Source organism: Bidens hawaiensis, unplaced genomic scaffold (genome assembly GCF_021521415.1).
Source record: "Bidens hawaiensis isolate Kalapana, Puna unplaced genomic scaffold, B.hawaiensis_p1.1 tig00001236_1, whole genome shotgun sequence".
NCBI lineage: Eukaryota > Viridiplantae > Streptophyta > Magnoliopsida > Asterales > Asteraceae > Bidens > Bidens hawaiensis.
In genome coordinates, this window is record NW_027491070.1 from 2284668 (window position 1) to 2307431 (window position 22764).

General features: G+C 33.1%; 1 protein-coding gene, 1 long non-coding RNA gene and 1 pseudogene across 3 annotated transcripts; 2 read left to right on the forward strand and 1 right to left on the reverse strand.

Annotated features, from left to right (window-relative positions):
• Nucleotides 1–1294: 1294 nt before the first annotated feature.
• Nucleotides 1295–2552, forward strand: LOC143567539 (uncharacterized). Its single transcript, XR_013141433.1, has 3 exons — nt 1295–1441; nt 1564–1635; nt 2024–2552. It is a non-coding gene; the product is annotated as an uncharacterized LOC143567539 (long non-coding RNA).
• A 1482-nt stretch (nt 2553–4034) lies between these two features.
• LOC143567546 (SNF1-related protein kinase catalytic subunit alpha KIN10-like) lies at nt 4035–6511 on the reverse strand (annotated as a pseudogene).
• A 9472-nt stretch (nt 6512–15983) lies between these two features.
• On the forward strand, nt 15984–22496 carry LOC143567555 (axial regulator YABBY 5-like). 2 transcript variants are annotated; one of them, XM_077053958.1, is made up of 7 exons: nt 15984–16405; nt 17243–17401; nt 21127–21250; nt 21396–21444; nt 21564–21639; nt 21799–21870; nt 22273–22496. In XM_077053958.1, exons 1-7 carry the CDS (start codon nt 16328–16330, stop codon nt 22288–22290), a joined length of 576 nt encoding a protein of 191 aa, XP_076910073.1. In that variant the 5' UTR covers nt 15984–16327; the 3' UTR covers nt 22291–22496. The 2 variants fall into 2 exon arrangements, with proteins under 2 accessions (XP_076910073.1, XP_076910067.1); XM_077053952.1 differs by having other exon boundaries at nt 15986–16405; nt 22268–22496.
• The last annotated feature ends 268 nt before the right edge of the window (nt 22497–22764 follow it).

Genomic DNA, 22764 nt, shown 5'->3' on the forward strand with positions numbered 1-22764 from the left:
CGTCACGAATGAAAGTTTATTTAAGGGTGTCATATATTATTATTATTGGAACAAAAATATTTTGTTATTTTGTTTCCTTTTTTTCTTTTTTTTTGGTTCCCTTATTATTATTACTATTATTATTATGGTTTCCTTTGAACGTGACATATGGGGAAGATGCCAAACTTCATCAATTACACAAGCAAATTACTTTTTAACCATCATAAACAACTACAGTCCCTCAATTTGGGTTTCCTTTTAAAGCACAAACTTGAAGAAGTGATTGTTCGGTCTATTTTCAAAAGATAGTTAAAATACAGTCTATGACCTTCACGCTTCAACTTAAGAGGAGATATTGGAAGAAAAATATTTTGTTATATTGTTCCTAGGGTTTAGTTTTAATCCCCTATTCGATGGAGTATTGGATGAAAGTTTAGGTAGTATTTTGTATGAAGTAATGAAATAAAAAATGTTTGGTTGTCATTTATCAATGGAATGAATAATTTCTAAAGAATGCAATTCCTTCCATATATAACATTTTTCATTTTTTTAGTAAAATGTGGTTTTTCTTTCATTCATTCTAAGAATGGAACGGAAAATGATCAATTATTATTATTATTATTATTATTATTATTATTATTATTATTACCCCTACCGTTATTATTGTTATTTTATCATCATCATCATTATTTTATTATAGTATAACTATTATTAAATTATAATTGTTATTATATTTTTATTACTATATCGCATTATCTTATTACCGTTTTATTAATTGACAAAGAAATATTATGATTGAATAGTTTACTATTTAGTAAAAAAATAATAATAAAGTGATGATTTATATCATTCCTATGTGTAACAAAACAAGACAATGGTATAGTAATGATTCATTTTATTCATTTGTTCATTCCATTCCTTTACACATTTCATTCCCTCGTTCATTCCATTACATCATAACAAACATACCCTAGTTAGACAGAAAAATGAATCATTACATTATTAAATGCACTACTAATCATAACAAAATGTTAAAAATAAAACACAAACAATGCTTCTAAATTAAAGTTACAAGCATAACGCAGAAAAAGATGTTGAGAGAATTGTGGGATTTTTCCCACTACATCATTTTTTGCAAAACTCTCCATTGCTGATGGGGATGCCACGTGTCTTACAACGCCTATATGTGGAGAGTTTTAACTACGCATGGTCTAAGCTCATAGACTCATATATCAAAATTGTGTTGATTCATTTAACTGATGTATATTAATTTTTTTAACTAATGCTGTAAAGCTAAACCAATATTTTTAAAAATAGTACAGAATATCTTCAAGATGTTATTTAGACACTTAGCAAAGTAGACCAAGCCGTAGAGAACAATGATCTCCCATCAGCTGGTTCCATCCTTGGTCAAACCCCCGACGCAGACTGGCTCAAGAAGGCTAATGCAGCCCTCTCACAGGTCCAATATCTTGCTTCCTATATTTTTGTGTCGTTTATGCTTCATAGGGTTGTACATTGTGATTCCACAACGTACAACCCTCGAAACATGACAAACGTACTTGACTATTGGTATTTCTACAGTTGAGTTCGAGCCCTGAGGAAAAGGCGAAGTGGATACATTCAACTCTTCGTTGACTTCTTTGTATTCATCATGTACATTTGACTATTTGACTTGTGTGATCAATGCCAGTACTGTTGTAGAACTTGCTACGTGCTAGTTGGCCGGTGGGGGTCGGATTAATTGGATTGGAATTTTATATGTAACTTTTCATATATATATATATATAGTTTTACAAATAATTTGTAAGATAAGAATAAATTTTCAAATACTTAAAAGGTTTTGATCAATTTTGAACGATTTGGGGCTATTTTGGCTGCTTTGACTGATTTTGACCTATGACCGATTTTTGTCTAGTTACATGAAATCATGTCAGTTCATCGCCGATTTCCAATCAGTTAGTGCTGCCTATAAACGATTTTTACAACACTGATTGATGCATAAAGTTATATATGTACATTATTGAATTTATATTTTATGCAGTAACAAAGAATGATATAGAAGGATCAAAATCAGCCTTTGTGGACTCAGCCAGTGCATTTGAGAAGTGGACAACGTTGACTGGTTTAACTGGTCAACTTAAAGGGCTTTGAGCAAAGTGTAATTTTGTGTTATTTTTATTTTACAATTTAAGGTTTATATGACAAGCAATTTGTTTGCATTAACCCAAATTACCATTTTTTTATAAATAATTTGCTTATATTCGATCCGTGTGTAACAAGAAACTAATGTTGTACTCATCAGTTCTTGTATCTTTTTGGTTATTAAAGATACCGTATATATCTTATTTCAAGTGCACTTAACAAAAAAAGTTAACATCCATCCATTTTAGGGATCAATGGTGTTAACAACTTTTATACATAACATAAACTTGTGTAGAAACAGAAAAACCAAATAAATTAAGAACCAAAAATTATACCAACTCATTTTGTCAATAGGATAATGGTCCTGAGTCCTGACATGTTTTCGCACATGACTATACTAATACAATAGAGGCGTGCATGAGTTGGTTTTGGGCTCAAAGAGTACAAAAATGTTTTCTGGATATCAACTTTTCAGAAGTATGATCCTGAATAAATGTTTTGGATATGTAGCTTTAGATTTTTGAGTGTTTAGTAAAATTGTACGTTTTGAAATCACCAAAGCGTTACCTTCTTAATTATTAACGGGCTTATGGAAAGAGTGAAAAGGAAAAACTTAAAATAAGAATCAATCGAAACGGGTTAGTTATTAGTTGTTTCCGCGGTTTTGAAACATTGGAAAAAAAAAACAAAAAAAGTGTGCTTGTTGGACTTAACTCACTTAAGTACTTAACTACAAAATACAAATTATGTTAAGCCCATGAATGGATATAGACATTCAATCCGAGTATCCACTTACTTGACCCTGCACGGCTGCACAGACCATTTTCTCAAAAGGCCCATTCAGCCTTTCAATTTATTTTTGGCTCGGCCCACTCACAAAAGAAATTTACCAATTATGAATTTATGATGCATTTTCAATTTCAAATAGTGAAAAACCAACATATAAAACCTTAACTTTTATCTTCTTCAAACTTTAAAATAGGAGATATACTCACATCTATTTTCTTTTATTTTGTGACATGTTTACTTATATTTTATTTCACCAACCCGACAAACCCCACTTGACTCAAATGTTAACTATTGGTATGCCAATCTTTCCTTATTTTAACACACAATGATATTTAGCTCAGTGAATTCTCTATTCCTGAATTGTTAACCCAAAAATTACGGTTTCCCCGTCGTCTCTTTACAATCAATAGTCCTTGATTCGTGTTCAGTTGTTGGCAGTGGTGAAACTTGAATAAAAACGTGCACCACCAATTGTAGGTTTGATTTGATGTAGAGATTTCTGACGTTTTGTTGTGAGGATTTGTTGTTGTCCCGGGTTCGTTTGGATGATCTAGTTCTTGTACAAATAGTCATGAATTTACTTTTTTTTTATTATATAAGTTTCTGACAGCTTTTTACTAAACGGGCAATTTATTTAACCGAAGAATCAAATGGAAGTTTAACATCTATATACGCCTACAAAACTAAATTAATACAGTTTGCTAAAATTATTTATTTTGTCTGAGCATGAAAAGTGAAAACATATGATTATCTACATTAGCTTCATTGAAAAAAAATAATATTAATATAGTTTTTAATCAGCACGTCGGTTTTGATCATGTCAGGTGATTGCTAGTGATGGACTTTGGGATGTTGTAAGTAATCTTGAAGTTATTAAGATAATCAAGAACACGGTGAAAGAACCAGGAATGTCTGCCAAGAGACTGGCGACGGAGGCTTATACTTGTAAGCATTTGTTCTACCTGTAAAAATTATGTCGACGATATGGTTTTTAATCATAAAGATATCCGAGAGCGGATGGTGTTAATATTCTTTTCTTGTAATGTGTTAATGCATAAAACCATGTAATATTATACCAAAACAAGTCTTCAAGTAGATGTTAATTAAAGCAAACATGATGGTTATGCAACCAAACATGCACGAAATGCGGCACAAACTTCGATAAAAAGAAACGGAGCCCCGGAAACTCTCTGCCAATCCAACACATAAGAAGACTCTGCACTGCCCTTGTAAAGCTGATACATATACAACCAAAATATACAAGTCAGATTTTAATAATATACACGTCAGATTGCATATTTGTTACATTTGTATATTCACATTATTACTTACTGAATTTCAAACTTGACAACATCAAATGTGTCATTGTTTGAAGTCTTAAATGGCTCATTCACACACTTGTCTTGTCTCAGAGTTATTCTATTCATACCATTTGGCAAAGAATACCGTTCAACTGATGGCTTCCACAAACATTTGAAGTTGTAGGCTCCGATCTTCTTCCATTGTACGTTTAATCTCTTGAAGACAGTTAAAACATCTCTCATAGTTTCATGTGGCGATGAACAAGACTGCATTGATCGTGTAACAATGTATAAATCAAAAGTTCTATAAAACCTTCTAAATATTGTATTCAAGATGTTGGATTATCAATGACACGATATAGTTTTTGTAAACATATTTGACACGATAAATGCATAAAGAAGAGAATCACCTGAAATCCAAGTACCCACTTGCCTTGATCAGGAAAAACCGGTCTTACATAAATATCTCGATGATCTGTGCCTTCCGATGGCTAAAAGAATAAAAAAGATAGATAATCAGTTGTTTCAATGTTTAATAAATCTTGACTACTTAAGAAATTAATACATAAAATTAACAAAACAGAGAATCTTGTAAAAAAAAGAACATGAAAATTATTTATCAGTTCCAAGAACTAGTTAAAATTTGTAATTCATAATGGCAAAAGAAATGGGACCAAGTTACCGAGGATCCTAGAAGATTGGCTTCATGAGAAGTACGGTTGTTATTCAAGCGCCGATGCAATAATATACAATATGAAACTGTTGCCTGAAAGAAAAATAAAAAGACGAATTTTAGTTAATATCTTAACAATAAATTGAGACCAACAGTTGAGAAATTTGAACACCTGATTTTGCCACATGTTGTTATTCAAAGACGCGATCACTTCTTGAACGTTAAATCCCATGTTATTCATTTCTTCTAAAACTCGAACATCAACCTTGAAATGTGCATTTTTAAACTTATTATAGACAACTTATGCATATGCATATTATGGCAGAAGAAATATTAGTCTAAATCTTTGTATAAAATGATTTAAGAGGCTGTTTGCAGACTCAATCCGGTCCGTTTGTAATAAAAGACAAACCGGATAAATTTAATACCGTTCTTGCATTGCATGAAGTATTAAGGGAGCGGTCTGCAAACAGCGGGAGATCTACTTGAAACCATGGATGTTTGGATATTTCAGGAATAGTTATACGCTTAACCGGATCAACAGTAAGCATCCGTTTGATCAAGTCACACGCTCCCGGAGAAAAGCATTTTGGAAACGTAAATATTCCATTCTAACAACAAGTAACAAACATCATGTCAATATTAGTTTTATTTCCATATATATATAAAAAAATAATAATAATAAAAAAAAAAAACCTTAATCTTTTCAAGCAAATCCCGGCATCATCCCATGATCAAAAGGAAGAGAACCGGACAGAAGAGCATACAATACAACTCCACAACTCCAAACATCAACTTCAGGACCAGCATAAGGTCGCCTTGAGACGACCTACACAAAAAAAAAAAAAAAAAAAAAAAAAAAGCGTCGGTTCGCTGACGTGGCATCCTAGTTTAAACACATACGCCACGTGGACTAAAAATCTTTACCTCTGGTTCAGCATAATTAATGCTACCACACCATGTTTTCAAAAGATGCCCGTCCCGCATAACATTAGCCAAACCAAAATCAGCAACTTTAACGTTTCCTTTCGAGTCAAGAAGCAGGTTTTCCGGTTTAATATCACGATGAACCACCTTGTGAAGATGACAACTCTCAACACCTGAAATAATCTACACATAGTAACAACAATCATATTAGTTTTCATAAAAACAGTACAATGCTGCAACATATGTTACTCACTTGTTGAAAGAAACGGCGAGCATGATCCTCCTCAAGCCAGCGGTGCTCAGTTATATAATCAAACAATTCACCACGGTTCATATACTCCATAACTAGATATAACTTTTTTCCCGTCTCTATGACTTCAAAAAGCTTAACGATATGCGGATGCGAAAAAAGCTTCATTATTTTGATCTCTCTTATCACTGAAAACACAATCACCAACAATACATAATAATAATAATAATAATAATAATAATAATAATAATTAAGAGGCAAGTTAATTAACAAAAAACAATCATATATAATACCTTTTTCTTCATCGATCGATTGTCGAACAAGAATCTTAATGGCAACTGTGATACCAGTTAAAATATGTGTAGCTACTTTAACTTTACCAAATAGTGTTTTGCCCACTTTATAATTTGATAGAGCTGGTAAGCTTATTCCATTAGTTTCATCCATCATATCTTAGGTTATGTTATTTCTACGTAATAACACAACAGTTTATATTTGATAAGTTTGCATGTCGTGTATATATACATTGTTCACTATATTGAAAGTAAAATAAATAATAAAACAACGTTACCTGTGGGTCGATCGGAAGATACAGAGAGTATGAATTAATTAAGAGAAGATTATTATTATGAGATGTTTAAGATGATTGATTATATATTATGAGGTATTAATTTAAGGTATGATTATTGAAAAAAGCAACATCAAAAACCCTCCATTGCATGAAAGTTTATTTAAGGGTGTGATATATTATTATTATTATTACCGGAACAAAAATATTTTGTTATTTTGTGTCCTTTTTTTGTGTGTTTCCATTATATTATTATTATTATTATTATTATTATTATTATTATTATTATTATTATTATTATTATTATTATTATTGTTATAACTTAGTCCGGCCTTAAGATTGAGCAATATCAATAGTATGCGATTCATGTCACAAAGCTAAACACACTAGAATCTAGATTACCTTTTCTTATTAGTTTCATTAAAACTAAATATTACTTTGAACTCTTGCATCGTGACATATGGGGAAGATGACGAACTTCGTCAATTACATAAGCAAATTACTTTTTAACCATCGTAGACAACTACAGTCGCTCAATTTGGGTTTTCCTTTTAAAACGCTAACTTGAACTAGTGATTGTTCTATCGGCTTTCAAAAGATGATTAAAATACAGTCTATGATCTTCACGCTCCAACTTAAGAGAAGATATTGGAAGATAAATATTTTGCTATATTGTTTCCTTTTTTTATTTTATTATTATGTATAGGGTTTAGTTTAAATCCCCTATTAGATGGAGTATTCGATGAAAGTTTAAGTAGTTTTTGGTATGAAGTAATTATAAGCGGAATGAAATGGATCATTCCAAATTAATGAAATAAAACATGTTTGGTTGTCGTTAATCAATGGAATAAATCATTTATAAAGAACGCAATTTCTTCCATATATAACATTTTTTATTCCTTAGTAAAATGTGGTTTTTCTATCATTCATTATAAGAATGGAATGGAAAATGATCAATATAATAATAATTATTGATTCGCCTATTAAGGGATTCCCCGAGTAAAACCCGACCCCCACGCCCGCCAAATGGTACGACATCGAGGAGCCGGTAAAACCGGGTGAGATCAGGTTTCGAACCCTGGCAAGCCAGGGTAAGCCCTCATATCTCCCATATAAATTTGTGATAGTTAGTTTGGACCCCGTATCTCTCACTAGTAAAGTGAGTGCTCTACCATTGAGCCACATCCAATCTGTCTGACTATATTATCTAAACTAAATCAAACGATTGAAACAAAAAATTAGATTAAAGAAAAAAAATAGTCAAATATAAATGTAGAAGAACCTTAGCCTTCAGTGAGCTAATCAAGCCAAAGGTGAACTAAACAAGTGAACTAATTAATTCAATGGTAGTCAATTCGTTATGCTATGCTATGTGTAATAGAGAGACTACAAAATGTGACGTTTTGAGTCATGTGACGCCCATTTAGCAAATAATGAATTTTTGTTTTACGGGTGTACATAATGGTGGTGTAGCCATATATATATATATATATATATATATATATATATATATATATATATATATATATATATATCACAATATTATAATAATAAAAACAAAACACAAGCCGGCGACAAAAACTCATAGCCCCTCTTTACCGCCCCTATTGTCGCCGGGGGGTGGGGGTGTTCCTTTTAAAAATCACTCCATCATTGCCATCTCCACTTTGGTGGGATGGTAAAGGCTTTGGCCTTTGGGTGAGAGGTCCAGGGTTCGATCCCTGGCAATGGCGGTTTAATGTAAATAGTATGAGGAAAAGCTTTAACATTTAAAAAAAAAGAAAAAAAAAATCACTTCATCACCCCCTTATTTATCGCCCGTTACGAGTAGGCTTGTAAATTGTGCATGCAAAGTTTATAGTCTATTCCATTATCAAGATTGGAAGATGATTGAATGTTGAATAAAAAATTACAAAGATACGTGAATAACTTTTAGGGGCTACTTGAAGTGGACAAGGTACCTAACATGTGAGTATGTCTCTTCGTCTTGGCCACTTACTTTTAAGGTTATATCATGTCACATTTTCACTCTATTTTTTTTTTCAAGGGCATGATTGTCCTTTTACAAGTGCATCCACTCGTAAGCATACACACATATACACACAAAATTTATACCAAAGAAGTCAACTAAACTATTGAGTGTCACCGTCTGATTTTCAATTGCAACTTTTTTTTTAGAAAACTACACTTTTTTTCTAATGTCTAAACTATGATTTTCTTGTATGTTGGTTTAAGTATACTTACTTATGATGGAAATGACATTTTTTGTTTTTAATTTTTTCTACACAACTATGGAGAACCATAATGTATTATCTATAATAGTATAATCTCTCTATCCAATCATTATTTTACTCAACAAAACACATAATATGATTAGAGCTATCTCATGGTAGGTTTTGGTCTTCTTAGTTGTCGATTTATTTTAGGGTATGCTTATCGTCGTCGCCATATACAACATTTGTTCTCACATTGGAACATCATAAGTTTCGTTATCCAATATCTGGAATACTGTAATCATTCATTTTAGTAATAAATATCAAGCCTTATGTGCCAATGTCCATTTAATAAGACATTGGTTTAAGATATGTCGTCGAGATATGCAAGCAAATAGCAACACCATCCACCGCGATGGCATTTTTCAATTATAACGACAGACGTTGTGACGAAAGCTATCTCCACAACATCTTGTCGAGATAGCCTTTGGAGACAACAAATGGGTTATATTGCGACAACAACTGTCGGCGCTAGCCTTGTGTTGTAGTATATCCATTTGTATAATCTAAATCAAATAAAGTTGATTGGTATTAATATTGACATAATCAATAACGTTTATTTAGGACTTTCTTGATTAGTGCTAATAGACATGCTAAGCTGGCATTTAGAATAAAGATGAGACAAAAAGGTAGATTTGTTCATAAAGATGGGTCTAAACTATTTAATTAAGGACATTATTTGTGCTGTTTGTACATTAATTTTTATTTAGTTTGTAGGTCCAACTAATTTAGTCTTTGTTTTATGAGATGACAACATGATTGAACTAACAAGTATGAAGAATGAAGAAAGTTAAAAGAAAAAAAAATGGGTTTGAAAACATAGTTGAGGTGGCTTTCAAGTAATGGAAATGGGGCATTAGTGCTACTAGAAAGACCCAACTATTATGTTCATTGCCTTGGCCACTACTTTTTCTATCTTTGTAGTTCCTTTCCCCCATTGTTTTTGGTAGGCCATATTACCTCAAATATCAAACTTGACATGTTAAAATTCTTCAAATCTCTTCTATATCATCATTCTATAATTTAGTATTTATGCAAATTACATGACGCAAAATCTATTAGGAAATCTAGCTCTAATGGGTACAAAAATTAAAATCATGCATGTCTCCTCCAAGAGTCCAAGCTAACTGATGAATACTCGTTACTTTAGAAAAACTATTTTGCTATAAACAGATTTCTTAATAAAATAGTGTTTATATCAATACAGAAGGTAAATGGGCAACAAGCTGCGCCGCTTATTTAAATATAATTTATTTAGAGTTTACGTTTTCCAAAGAACAATTACTTGAAGAAAAAATATAACCAAAAGTTGTTACTTTTTTTTTTCTTTTCAAATTTGATTAACAAAAGTGATCAATAATAATTGGAGAGTGCCATAGAATTGAAGGGCTTGTGTGTGGAGAACTAACCCATCCAATGAATTATTACACCATTATGTCCCACACCGGATGACTAATTATACACTAGATGTCACATATTATTATTATTATTTTTCTAATTTCTTTGTTGATAAAAAGACATTATTTTCATCTTACTAGTACGAAGTATTCTCTGCTGTTTATGATTATGCAACATCCATTTAATGTTGATTTTTATATGGTTTTATATTACCCTATCTGTTCTGAAACAAAAACAGGACTGAGTGTGTTAAAGTTCATGTTTTAATATTCTATTTGAATCAAAAGTGACTTCAAGTATAGATGTATTTTAGCCTTTTCTAATAGTTTAAGCTCTTCTAATTGACCAATTTTCTAATGTTTTGTAATGAGCTTTATGCACACTGTTTAGATGTAGTCATCGTTTATTTATGTCGATCCACCTAACTAAAAAACGGCCAACATGAGTGCCTCACACACCTGCAACTTGTATAGTATGTCTTCATATCACCATCATTCATATCTTTTTGATCTCGCCCCACTTAGCCCCGATATCTCTCACTCCTTTTCGACCTTGAATCAACCAACTTGTGACCATAACAACTTGACATGACATTGATGTGATAATTACAAGAAACAAAAACATAATAAACAAGTCAAAATGTCCTTTATTTACACGTCAAAGAGGACCATACACATATTTTATATGTCTAACATTGTACCCTATGTACCATCTTGAAGTTTTAGTTTCCCATTTCAAATTTATCCTCCTGCTTTGTACTATTAACCCGAAACAAAACTTGTAAGGCTCATATCCTAAATAGTAGTCACTAGTTAGTATGGTTTATTATTTCATTGTAATCTTTCTACATAAAAAAGATGTTTTATTATTTACCAATAGTTTTCCTGTTCTTTTAAATTCTATCATGGGTTCGGTTTTAAAGCGAAAATGTTCGTGAATCGTGATTGGTCATGAGTTCATCCTTGTTGGTAGATGTATTAGACCTAGATGACCTCCTGAGTTGAATATTGGGGTTATAATTTGCTTTCACTTTTCATAGGGCTAGCAATTATGTTAAGCGCGTCGTTTCTAACCTGTCAAAACACAAATTGTCAGTCCTAAATTTCAGGTTTACTAGGAGCATCATAGATTTCTAGGGATGTAAGAGTTGGTGCAGTATGGTATACAAGAGGTGTAATCGGAGTTAAATATATAGTTAAATTCGGAGTTCAATATATATAGTTGAAAAATTTATAAAAATCTTGCCATCTTAGCAAGTTAGCACAATCACATGGATAGGTGGTGCATGTGGTCACTGAAGCACCAATAATTCCAAAAAACACTAGCCATTTATTACTCCAGAGACATTGAAAAGGACTTGGGCCAAACAATAACCCCTTTCCCTTTGACAACCTTTGTCATTTTCACAGTTTTGAACTATCATTTTACTTTTTCTCACTACTAAACACTGCAAAAAACATTTACTTGTTATTGTGATGCATCTGAAACAGCTCTTTTTGTTATTGTTATGTTGTTTGGGAGTTCTATTGCAATAGTATATTTATACAAACTTTATGACATCTATTGTGATGGTCAGTGTTATATATTTGCTCGTCCTTTTTACAAATTAAATATTAATTGGTAATCGTGTTAAGAGCATCCACAACAGAGAGGTTAGGTGGCCTTGCAGTGGACTTTGAGGAAACAAACCTCCTTGTTGTGGAGGTGAAGCCCGCTTCTGCTTATGTGGGCAGGAAAGCGGACGAGAGAGTGAGTCCATCTTTTTCCCACACACATATATATGTACACATACAAATTTAGTAATTTTAATAAGGTTTGTAAATGTTTTTTGTTATGGAATGTTAAAATGAGGGTTTTCGAAAACAAATTTGAATCTGATGTGACAGTTTGTGGAATTTTGTTGTTGTGGGTGCTCTAAAGCGACTAGGTAACAAAAAGAAACTAAAAGCAATTAAGTTGTAGAAAGACACACACACACATACATATATATATATATATATATATATATATATATATCCCAAGTAAAAATATTTTATACATATATGACACAAATATTTATGCCCATGTGCATTATATACAAAGCATTTAGTGAAAGATAATCCAAAACACAACGGAACGCATGTATGCTAATAAGTTAATAAGTTATTGTTCATATTTAAAGCTTTTGATTATAAATGTGAAAGAAATGGACAAAAATATCGCCCCCCTAGTACGCTGTACATGGTCCCGGCCACTAATAATATCGTAACATTTTTACATAATGCTTTTAATTCTAGTTATTATACATAGAGACACGTAAGAGAGATGACTATTGAACTCAAAAAATCATCTATAACAATAATATTATAGTGTTTAATATGTTATGCATTATATATAATGGGTTTTTACCAACCAGCTGATCTTTCTCTACCCTTATGTCACTCTCTTCCTCATCTTCTTTATATATATATTATTTTATGAATCACACCATGAAGGCTCTAGCTACGTACGTCATATAATATCCATATCACTCTCTTTCAAGAACACTTTCCCCTAGTTGGCGAGCAATCTGCGATAGCCTCCCTTAATTCGTGCCGTCGTCTATCTCTAACATCCCATAATAACTCTTCAAACCATGTGAGTTACCCTCATGCCATCTTGCAATTAGAGATATGATGCCTTTGGCAGCTATTTCTACTTGGTTCTCTATTATACCAACATCACCACTGCAACTACAAAATTGAGAAAATGCATAAGGTAGAGGACATCATGATGGTTATAAAGTGGGAGTTGTGTTTGTGATGTGATGAGATGAGATGATATGTCAAAGTCAAGACCCGGTCCTAGTATATATTCACAAGGCTTTTGAGTGTAGTCAAATGTATATTAACACCACTACAATTTTTTTTCTATAGTTATGTTTTTCAGGTAGCTTTTTTGAGCTTGTAATTTCAAGCTTTTAAGAAAAAATTTTTACTTAATTAAAAGCCTTGTTTGGTTCAAGGAGCTTGAAGCTTTTAGGTTATGAGAAAAAACTTAAAACTTAAAGTTTCTACTAGTATCGTTTAGAAAGACCTACAAGCTTTTAGTATTTTAATTTACTTAATTAACATTCCAAAATAAATACATTTATTATTATTGTTTTTAGTTATTCTCATTTTAGTAATTTTACACATTTTATTAAAAGCTTATTCTGCCAAACATTTAAACATATATAAAAAGCTACCAGCTTCCAGCTACAGCTAACCGCTAGTTTTGTCAAACATACCCTATATGTTTTCTCCTATTTTTAAATGGTGAAGACTTGTGTTTATTCCAATAAACAAATTAGCCAAGGACCAACCATTTTAAATCCGCACAATTTTTCATCTTCGACTTGTTACATCAATTTATTCGCTTTCAAACATTCTTAACCATCCACCTACTATTCAGTTGTGAATCCTTTGAACCCAAACTAACCATTTTTCCAAAACCTTCAACCGAATGACCCAAACAACTCATTGATGGATCAATAACTAAACGGACGAAAGCAACATCATCCAATGATTATGTCTCATCTCAACCCACTCTAGATTCATGTTTTCATAACAATCTTAATGACACGGGTGATGAATGTGATCTCCTTGTGGAACTGGTTCGTACGACTGGAAGAGATAAAATCAAGACGAAAAACAAAATGCAGAGTTCAAATAGAAAATTAAAAATCTAGATTCGAAAATTGTTTGACTACTCGAGCTGAACGAATAAACACATAAGACTCAGTTGACCTGTACTTATTATGTTAAAAATCTTGTTGTTTTCTTTTAGTCTTTACTTAAATACCCATTTATTGCAATGGCCATCTGATTGAAAATGTACAAAGTAGTCTCTTCAAAGTCCCACAAATCTTGAGAAGGAAGTCATGTCTTCACCCGGATGCTCCGTAACTAATAATGAAAGACAAGGATGCTAATTTGATCTTTAATCTAATCCTTTAATTTGTTTTCGATACCATACTTTTGAAGACTATAGTTCAATTAATCATGTTTTTGTTATCAAGATAGTGCCATGAAAACTTGAGGTGGTGATCAACGACACAAATTCCCAAGCTCAGTCTCTCGAGCACTGTCTTGAGTCTTGGTGGACTGATACTCTTTGCTCCTAGTATTATTTTTTTCACGGTTCTATTGCTTTATTTATCTCATGAGAAGTTTGGAAAGACCGCTAAGTCCATTGTTCATGAATCATGACAATGTAAAGTTCATTTGTTAGGAAGAGCTATTATTCATATTATACAAAGTATACTTTACTTCCCACTTCAAGCTTAGACGCTACTATTGATTAGCATGACTTTCTTTATTGAGTAAGAGGGGGTTTGAAAACGTCATCTTATCACAACTTGAACAAGGATTCATTGTTGGGAAGAAGACGGAGTCGATTCAATCCACCTACAATTAACTGGTTGGAGATATGCTTTCCTGGTTCTATTAGGTTAGTGTTAAGCAGGTGATTTGGTCCTCTATCGAGAGGGAAGCATAGCAAAAACTAGTTGCTTTCTTGTGAGTTGCTATGGATATTGTCCGTTGAGGTGAAGTGGTGGAAGAATGGACAATGGTAGAGAATAAATAGTATAGATATATAAGGGGGAGTATAATAGAGTATGATTTTTAGTTTTCGTACAAACATATCCTAATATTTTAGATTTGTTTCTGAAAATGGGATAAGGGGGATGTATGAGTGTGTTGTTTTTGAAAAAAATTTGAAGAAAGAGTATTTTTTTGTGTTATGGGTGATGTTGTAGATAACCATGAGAAACGTTACAAAATTATTAGACATATCGTTTGTTGTTTTCCGTGTAAATCCATTGTACACTTTCAAACATATTGCCATTGCAAGAGATTGTAAAATTTATTGTTTTTTAAGCTTCTTTTTTCCCCATCAATTTAACAGCAAATTAAATGCTGGAAATTGAAATCACTTGGCAACTAGATTACCTTTCCATCTAAAGAATAAATTGTGATGACCTGACCTACATACCCAAGAGGAAACTAATTAACAACTGAGACTATCATTGGACCAATTGGCCTTTTGAAATTAGATCTTTTCTTTATACACGAATTTACATACTCTTTAAAACTACTCTTAATCTACATATGTTTATTAGGCTCACCGTAGTGGGCGAGCAAATTGGGGCGATTTGTCTTTTAAACACCGCCCTCCCGGGCGATAGTGGGGACGAAATGTGGTGGTGATGGGGGGGGGGGGGGGGGCGACGAAAACTTCTCGCTCAGCTTCCTTTTGATTTTATTATTATTATAATTGTTTGTGTGTGGTATATATAAATATGTGTATATATATTAGGCTACAACATCATTACACCCCAAAAACAAAAACTTACTTTTTGCTGACTGGTCGTCATATGGCGCAAAACGCCCCATTTTGTAGCTCCTCCATTACACATAGCTAGATAGAATCTTTAATCACATGAACATAAACACTTTTACAACTCATCTTAGAGTGCTCTCTCTTGCCTTCACCTTCACAATCTCGTAAGAAGCTTGTCTACAGAGCCGGACACCATGCTACAACGCGCCATGTTGTACTACAACGCGGCTTAGTGCCTTCGGCACATCCTTGTCTTGCCACCTATAAGACTATGCTCTTAACTCCGCCAAGAAGCATCGTTTTTATAATTTTTTTTGAGTAAGTTCGTTGGTAAATATTATAATTCATCAAGTTAATGACTTGCCTAGAGAGTTTGTGCCGGTTAATTAGGTGCATGGATCAGGGCCCGCAGGCACTATCTGAACCAACCTTTTGCTATAATGCCTTTGCCCCTTAGCTCTTTGGATCCTATCCCATTTTCTCTATTACTAATTTCCCCTTTCTCTCTCCCTCAGATATATACACATTATATATCTATATATGTTTCTTCATCTCTTTCTTCTATAAATAGAAACATCTTGAAACAAGAAACCACTGTAGTGATCACCCAACTTCAACACTCACCCACAAAGCTTTTGTAACCTTTGGATCCAAGAGAGTGTTTGTGTGTGTTTAAGAAAGATGTCAAGCAGCAGCTGCGTAGATGTAAATGAGCAACTCCGTTATATACCTTGTAACTTTTGCAATATTGTTCTTGCGGTACACACTTATCTATATTAATCTTTTCTTTATATATATATAAAAAGTCTGTGTTATGTTTAAAGAGTTGGGAAAAAGAAGTATAGAAGATGATGATGATGATGAGTTCTTGCATATTTTGAGGACTCTAAAATGATAAAAAGCTTCATGTGATGTCATCAGATATTGATCCATATGAAATCAAGTTTTATTTTTCACTTTGGATGCACACACAAACTTATTCAGTCTCGTCTTCTTCAACTTTAAATATCTGAAATCTCTACCCCTCTCTCACACACACATATACACACACTAGAACTAAGGAGTACGGCACTTGAGTGACTAATATCAAGGACAAAAATGAAAACCCATTCTATTCTTTTCTTTCCCTTTGGAGATTTTCCATTATCTTATACAATTGATTCAAATCTTGACCAAATTAAAGGGTTTATAATTAGCATTTAAGTATCATTGCATGTGAGTACTCCTTAAAAGACTAGGGTTTTCTTTCTAGCTCTTAATCAAGATTATATAAATGTTCAAGAAAGTTTTTAAGATCTTATCTCTAAAGATTCTTCCTTCAATGTTTCTTGGTTCCTTTATTTTAATCTTTTTGTGTGTTTAAGAGTTTTGCCTCTTGTAATTGATATTTAGTAGTTCAACACACACCTCATATTACTCAAGATTCAATCTTTAAGGGTTCTTGATAATAAAGTTGTGATCTTGGAACCCTAAAAGTGTTGTTTTAGATTTTATGAGTTATGACCAAATTGGATGTCTAATTTGTGTGGTTGATTGTGTTTCTGAAATGGGTGTTCTTGATTTGGAGGTAATAATTGATGTTTTGTTAAAATGCAGGTGAGTGTACCATGCAGCAGCTTGTATGACATAGTGACAGTAAGATGTGGACACTGCACCAATCTGTGGTCAGTGAATATGGGTATGGCTCCTGCCTTTCAGACTCTCCCAAATTCCAATCCCACCTCCCAATATTCAACTTCCCCTCACCATGATCAGGTGACTTTTAAGTTAATTACAATATAACATAAGTACTAATTAACCCTAGTTAATTTTGATCAATTTCTTATATAATCACAAGTTTCTTTTTCCAAAAAATTGTTAATTTCAACTTCAAAACTAATAACAAACAAACGTACTGAGATTCTACTTAAGGTGAGATACGGACAAACATTTTCTCAGTGTTAGAAAATGGAACTACCACTTCAAAATTGACACCAATTTTTGTTAAATGTGTAATTCAAAACATTTAAACTTAGTTCTTTTTGTTTAATAGAATGGTCTTTTTTGGAAAGTACAAAAATAAAAACTCTACTCTAAAAAACCTAAGGAAAATAAAGATGAGAATGCAAGTAAAACCAATATATGTATACAATTTAATACTTTTTTTGTGTTTAATATTTTGTTAAATACAAGGGTGAGAAACTGATCAAATTTGATGTGCTAATGGTTTTCTCTATCTTGCTAAAAGAATACAAATAAGAAGAGTAATTATTTAGCCATCACAACTTTGGTCGTGGGATGATTAGAAGTTTTTCCGTATGTTTTCTTTTTGGGGGTTCGAGGTTCGAATCCCGGCTTATGTATACATTTTAAACTAAGCATAGCACCACTGTTAAAGGATTCAAACTCGAACAACAAGGATGACAAATGTTTCGATAAAAAAGACACCATTGACGCCACAACATATATATGTGCCTTCAAGAAGGAAATATAACATCAATTATTTGGCATGTGACTATCAAAAGTCATAAGCTCAAATGCATATTGGTAAATGCAAATGCAAATGCTGATCTAAGGCTGAAGGGTGTGGGGGGCTTTAATGGAGGCTTTAATGAGGGCTCCAACCAATAATATTATGACGTGTGGCAGAGAGAGAAACTGGATAAGGGGGTGTTGGAGCCCCCGTTGGAGCCCCTGGCCCTGGTGTGGAGGGGCTCCAGCGAATTTTTTTTTATTTTTTTATAAATATATTCAAACAACGTATTATTAAAAAAACTCATAAATTATTAAAAAAAACACATTAATATCTAAAAATAAAATAAAAATTAAAGTACTAAAAATAAACATTATTCTTATTCTTTGGCTTGGTCTTCTTCGATCAACCTCTTTCGGATACGTTCCTTTTGCTTTTCCATTAGCATTTGATCGACCGGATTTAGGTTACCGAAGTCTCTAGTAAGAAAGTCCAAATCTCTCATTCGACTTTTTTCCTTTTTGTCATTAGAGACCACCTCCATGGTTTTGTTGAATTTATTGAGGATTCAACAAGATTGGCGATGTTTACGGCTTCCCCCTCAGCCGGTTTTTTCCCCTTGGCGTCCCTTCCCAATGGCCGCCTCCTCGGCGGTGAAGACGTTTCCTCCTCCGCAATGTTTAGGTCGAATCCAACGCGGCAATCCGACCCGGTTGAAGTGCTATACGCTCCAGACGAACTAGTTTTAGTCCGTTTCGCCCTTACTTCCGCATCAAAGTCCGGCGCCACCAGCTCAACCCACTTGGAACACCTTTTCAACCTCTCCCACAACAATAAATCGTCCCACGTCTTCACCATCCCATACCTCCGCAAACACTCCTGCTTCCACTCTTCGACCGTGAAATTGTAAACCGCCAAATCATCACTGCCACTTGGTCTCATACGACCGCTGTTCCTGTTGAAAAGATTAGTAAACAAGCCGACAAATTTTCTGATTTCGGACCACCGACCCGAAATCATATCGGCGTTCCACTCTGTACTCCCAACGAGCATGTAGAACGTCTCCCTAACCTTTGTCCAAAAAATCTTGCTCTTTTGGTAGTCGGCTGCAAAATGAATAAATAAATTAGATTTCCATTTAACTTTTATATTTAACTTTTTTATTAAAAATCATTTTTAAAAACGTTAAAACAATTACCGCAACGCCGATCCTCAGAAATGACTATCCAAGCCCGACACAAGGCTTCCTTCTCATCCGATGACCACGGGGTGGCTTTCCGTTTCGTCCTCGGAGTCGAAGCCGGTCCCGACCCGTCCGTTGCAAGTTGTTTTTTCCGGTGGACGCGTCTTTTTGGTCCCGTAGCTTCACCGTGTGATTCTTGTGTCTCCGGAACAACAAAGTTAGGAGACGGTTGTGTGTTGGATGGTTGAAAGCCGGATGATTCTTGCGGCTCCAAATAAAACATCGGTTGGTGCGGTGACGACCATAAATCGTCGTCAATATAATCTGAATCAAGGTTTGGGTACCAATTTCCAGCCATTTTTTTTAAAAAAAGTTGAGAAGATGAATTGATTTTGGGTGAAGGTTTGAAGTTGTGGTATAAAAATGGGTGAAATGGGGTATTATATAGGAAAAAAAAAATTTTTTTTTTTAATTTAATAAGAGCCCAACGGCTCTTTTTCTAAAATTCAACAAGCTCCTCTCTCTCTTCTCCCGCTAACAGGCTCACGCCTGCATGGATTTTCGCGTTAGCGCCCCCGTTAGCGCCCCGGTGGTGTGGTGTTAGCGCCTGGGGGCGCGAGCGGAGGGGCTCTAGCGCCCCCGTTGAAGCCCCACACCCCTCAGCCTACTTAGTTAGGTATCAGATTTTGAGAACCAGATCATTGAATGTTGTTACTTTTTGGAGAAATTTATTATAAGTAGATAGGGATCTAGTAACTCTAGGTCATACACAGGATAATCTTAAAGACCACACAAATCAGACTGTTTTTCTTCTTTTCAACCTCTTTTTTTTTGCTGTTACATCATAGATTCAAGAACCCTAACCGCCGTTTTCCTTAGGTTTCATTTTTGCGGCCAACATCTGTGTATAATGATTCAGTGATTCTATCTTTATTCAATGATATTGTTTTAAAACCCTATATCTTATTATATATTTCTTAATCTTGTTTTATGGTCAAAAGTGTTATTATTATATTATTATTAATTTTTTTTATTAGATTTTTCTTTTTATTTTCTATGCATCAATATTTTGTTGTTTTCCTCTGCAACCTCTTTCTCTCCCTTCCGAGATTAAAGAGGTGGTGGATATGTTTGGGACACAGTTGACAGCAAGTGTATTCAATTCTGAGGTTTTTATATTTACTTTTACTTTTGCACCAGCTCAAACTAATTCAGTCACTTCAATGTTATTAGTTCACTTTCCTTGTAAAATGCTTTTGGCATGCCAGTTTTAATATAATTTTTCTCCTTTTAAAAAAATTACTTCACTTTCTTCTCTTCCAGAACTATAACTTATACTAGCTAGCTGGTTATCTTTAGTTTACCACTTTATGATTTTACTCATTTTAGTGTAATAACTAAGTTTTTGCTATATTAATCATCTAAGCGAGTTTCGAGTGAAAAGATCGACGAATAACTCATCTATTTATCGTTGAAAGCTCACATTAAATTTTCATGTTAAATCTAAAGTTTCTTTTGTATAGTAATATAATTGATGATAAGTAATTAGACAATCCTTTGTCTTGAATTAGATATAAGTAATACATCTATCATTGTGTAGCACATTGCCACATTTTATAAATTTCTAAATACAGTAAAGAATTTCAAAATGTCATGGTGGCATCTTCATAATAATAGTAACAGTGTCAAGTGAAAATGCAAGCTTGGGAGGGTGTTAGTAATCTACCAATATATACATTTTGCAATATAAATAAACTAGTTTGCTTATTACACACAATATTGTTGATATTAATTAACTCATAATAATTAATTAACTAAGACTACATTATTTTCTTGATATTTCAGAGAGCTCCAACCCACACTCCTCCAAATTATAGGGTTGATATGGGTTCCTCTTCAAAGTATAATAGCAGGATGCCAGTGAGGCCATCTCCGGTTTCCATAACCACTGATCAAAAGATCAATCGTCGTAAGTTTATTTATGTACAAAAGCTTAGTATAACTTCAAGATCATTTAATGACACCTACATAAACTAGTTTTAAAATCTGCAAACAATTTTCATCACAAGATTCGCGGTACTTCGAGTTTAACACCATCTGTTTGCATTTTTCAGCTCCGGAAAAGAGGCAACGAGTTCCGTCTGCGTACAACCAGTTCATAAAGTAAGAACAGTCACATTTAAGTTTTGCTTTTAGTTTAAATTACCCTAAAATTTTTATAAAAGTTTCATTTTTTTATTATTATTATTCAAATCATATAAATGAGATATGGTTATTTGTAGAGAGGAAATCCAGAGGATCAAAGCAAATAATCCAGATATTAGCCATAGGGAAGCTTTTAGTACAGCTGCAAAAAATGTAAGTGGGCATGATATAAATTTTCTGCATACTTTCTTTTTCTCTGTTTGGTGGCTTTCACAATGTCAAGTACTTGTGTTGTGTTGTGTTGTGTAGTGTGACTGTACACACCATCTATTGATTTATTATATCGAGTCTGTAAATTCTCTTGTGATATAGTGGGCACATTTCCCTCACATTCATTTTGGATTGATGCTGGAAACAAATAATCACCAAGCTAAACTGGATGAGGTATGTTAATTCATGCTTAATTTCTCAAAATTCTACCTTATTGTTGTATATATCATAATAATTCTAATGAATTTATTTAAACAAATCTTTTGTGTATATTCATACAAAAAGAACAAGAACCATAAATTGTTTATTTTCTTTTATCTAGTAATCCTTATTTTTTAAATGTTGAAAACTACTAAACCAATTTTTTTCATGTGGTTTTTAATATTTTAATAGTTTGCCTACACATTTGTAACTTATATACATAAACAGAATTTGTTCATATGTTTTCTTAATTTCAGAAGAGACGAATAAACATTACATTTCTATCATTTTGTTACGTTTTAAAAGTTTTTGAAAATGAAAAAAATGAATGACTTATTTTGTTTACGTGTTCTCATCATATTGTATGCAGTTTAGTTGTGTGCAAGGATCTGAGAAGCGACCAAGATCGAGGGCTGCCTTGTTCAAGAAATAAGAAATGAGTAAAGTTTGATTTAAAGAGGAAAATCAAAGCAAACCCTCATATATATTTATATTTTGAGCTCAAGAAAGCCGTGACCGTGACATGTTTTAAGGACATATATAAATTAGTATTTGGGTAATTTTAAATTGTATTTTACAATCATATGAGTGATGTTATTTGTGTACTTTTATTTGTTGTCAAAAAAGTAAGCTAGTTGGCTTGCCTTTATAAAAATCCAAAAATTATCAGTTGTAATATTCATGTGTAGGTAATCACTTAATGATCGATGACAATAATGAAAAATAAAGACACATATATGTATGTTTTCGTATACATACTAAATAGCTTCAGAAATACGTTACACAAGATAGTGATCAATAGACCATTCATTTTTTATTTGTATCACATCAACCGTACTAGTAGTAGTAGTAAGGTTTCCTACGCTT

Bases quoted from the DNA above. Each gene is read 5' to 3' on its own strand.
- LOC143567555 (XM_077053952.1), top strand. From the start codon at position 16,328: ATGTCAAGCAGCAGCTGCGTAGATGTAAATGAGCAACTCCGTTATATA. The intron at 17,402-21,126 runs GTGACTTTTAAG...TTGATATTTCAG, and splicing joins CTTCCCCTCACCATGATCAG to AGAGCTCCAACCCACACTCC. The intron at 21,445-21,563 runs GTAAGAACAGTC...GGTTATTTGTAG, and splicing joins GCGTACAACCAGTTCATAAA to AGAGGAAATCCAGAGGATCA.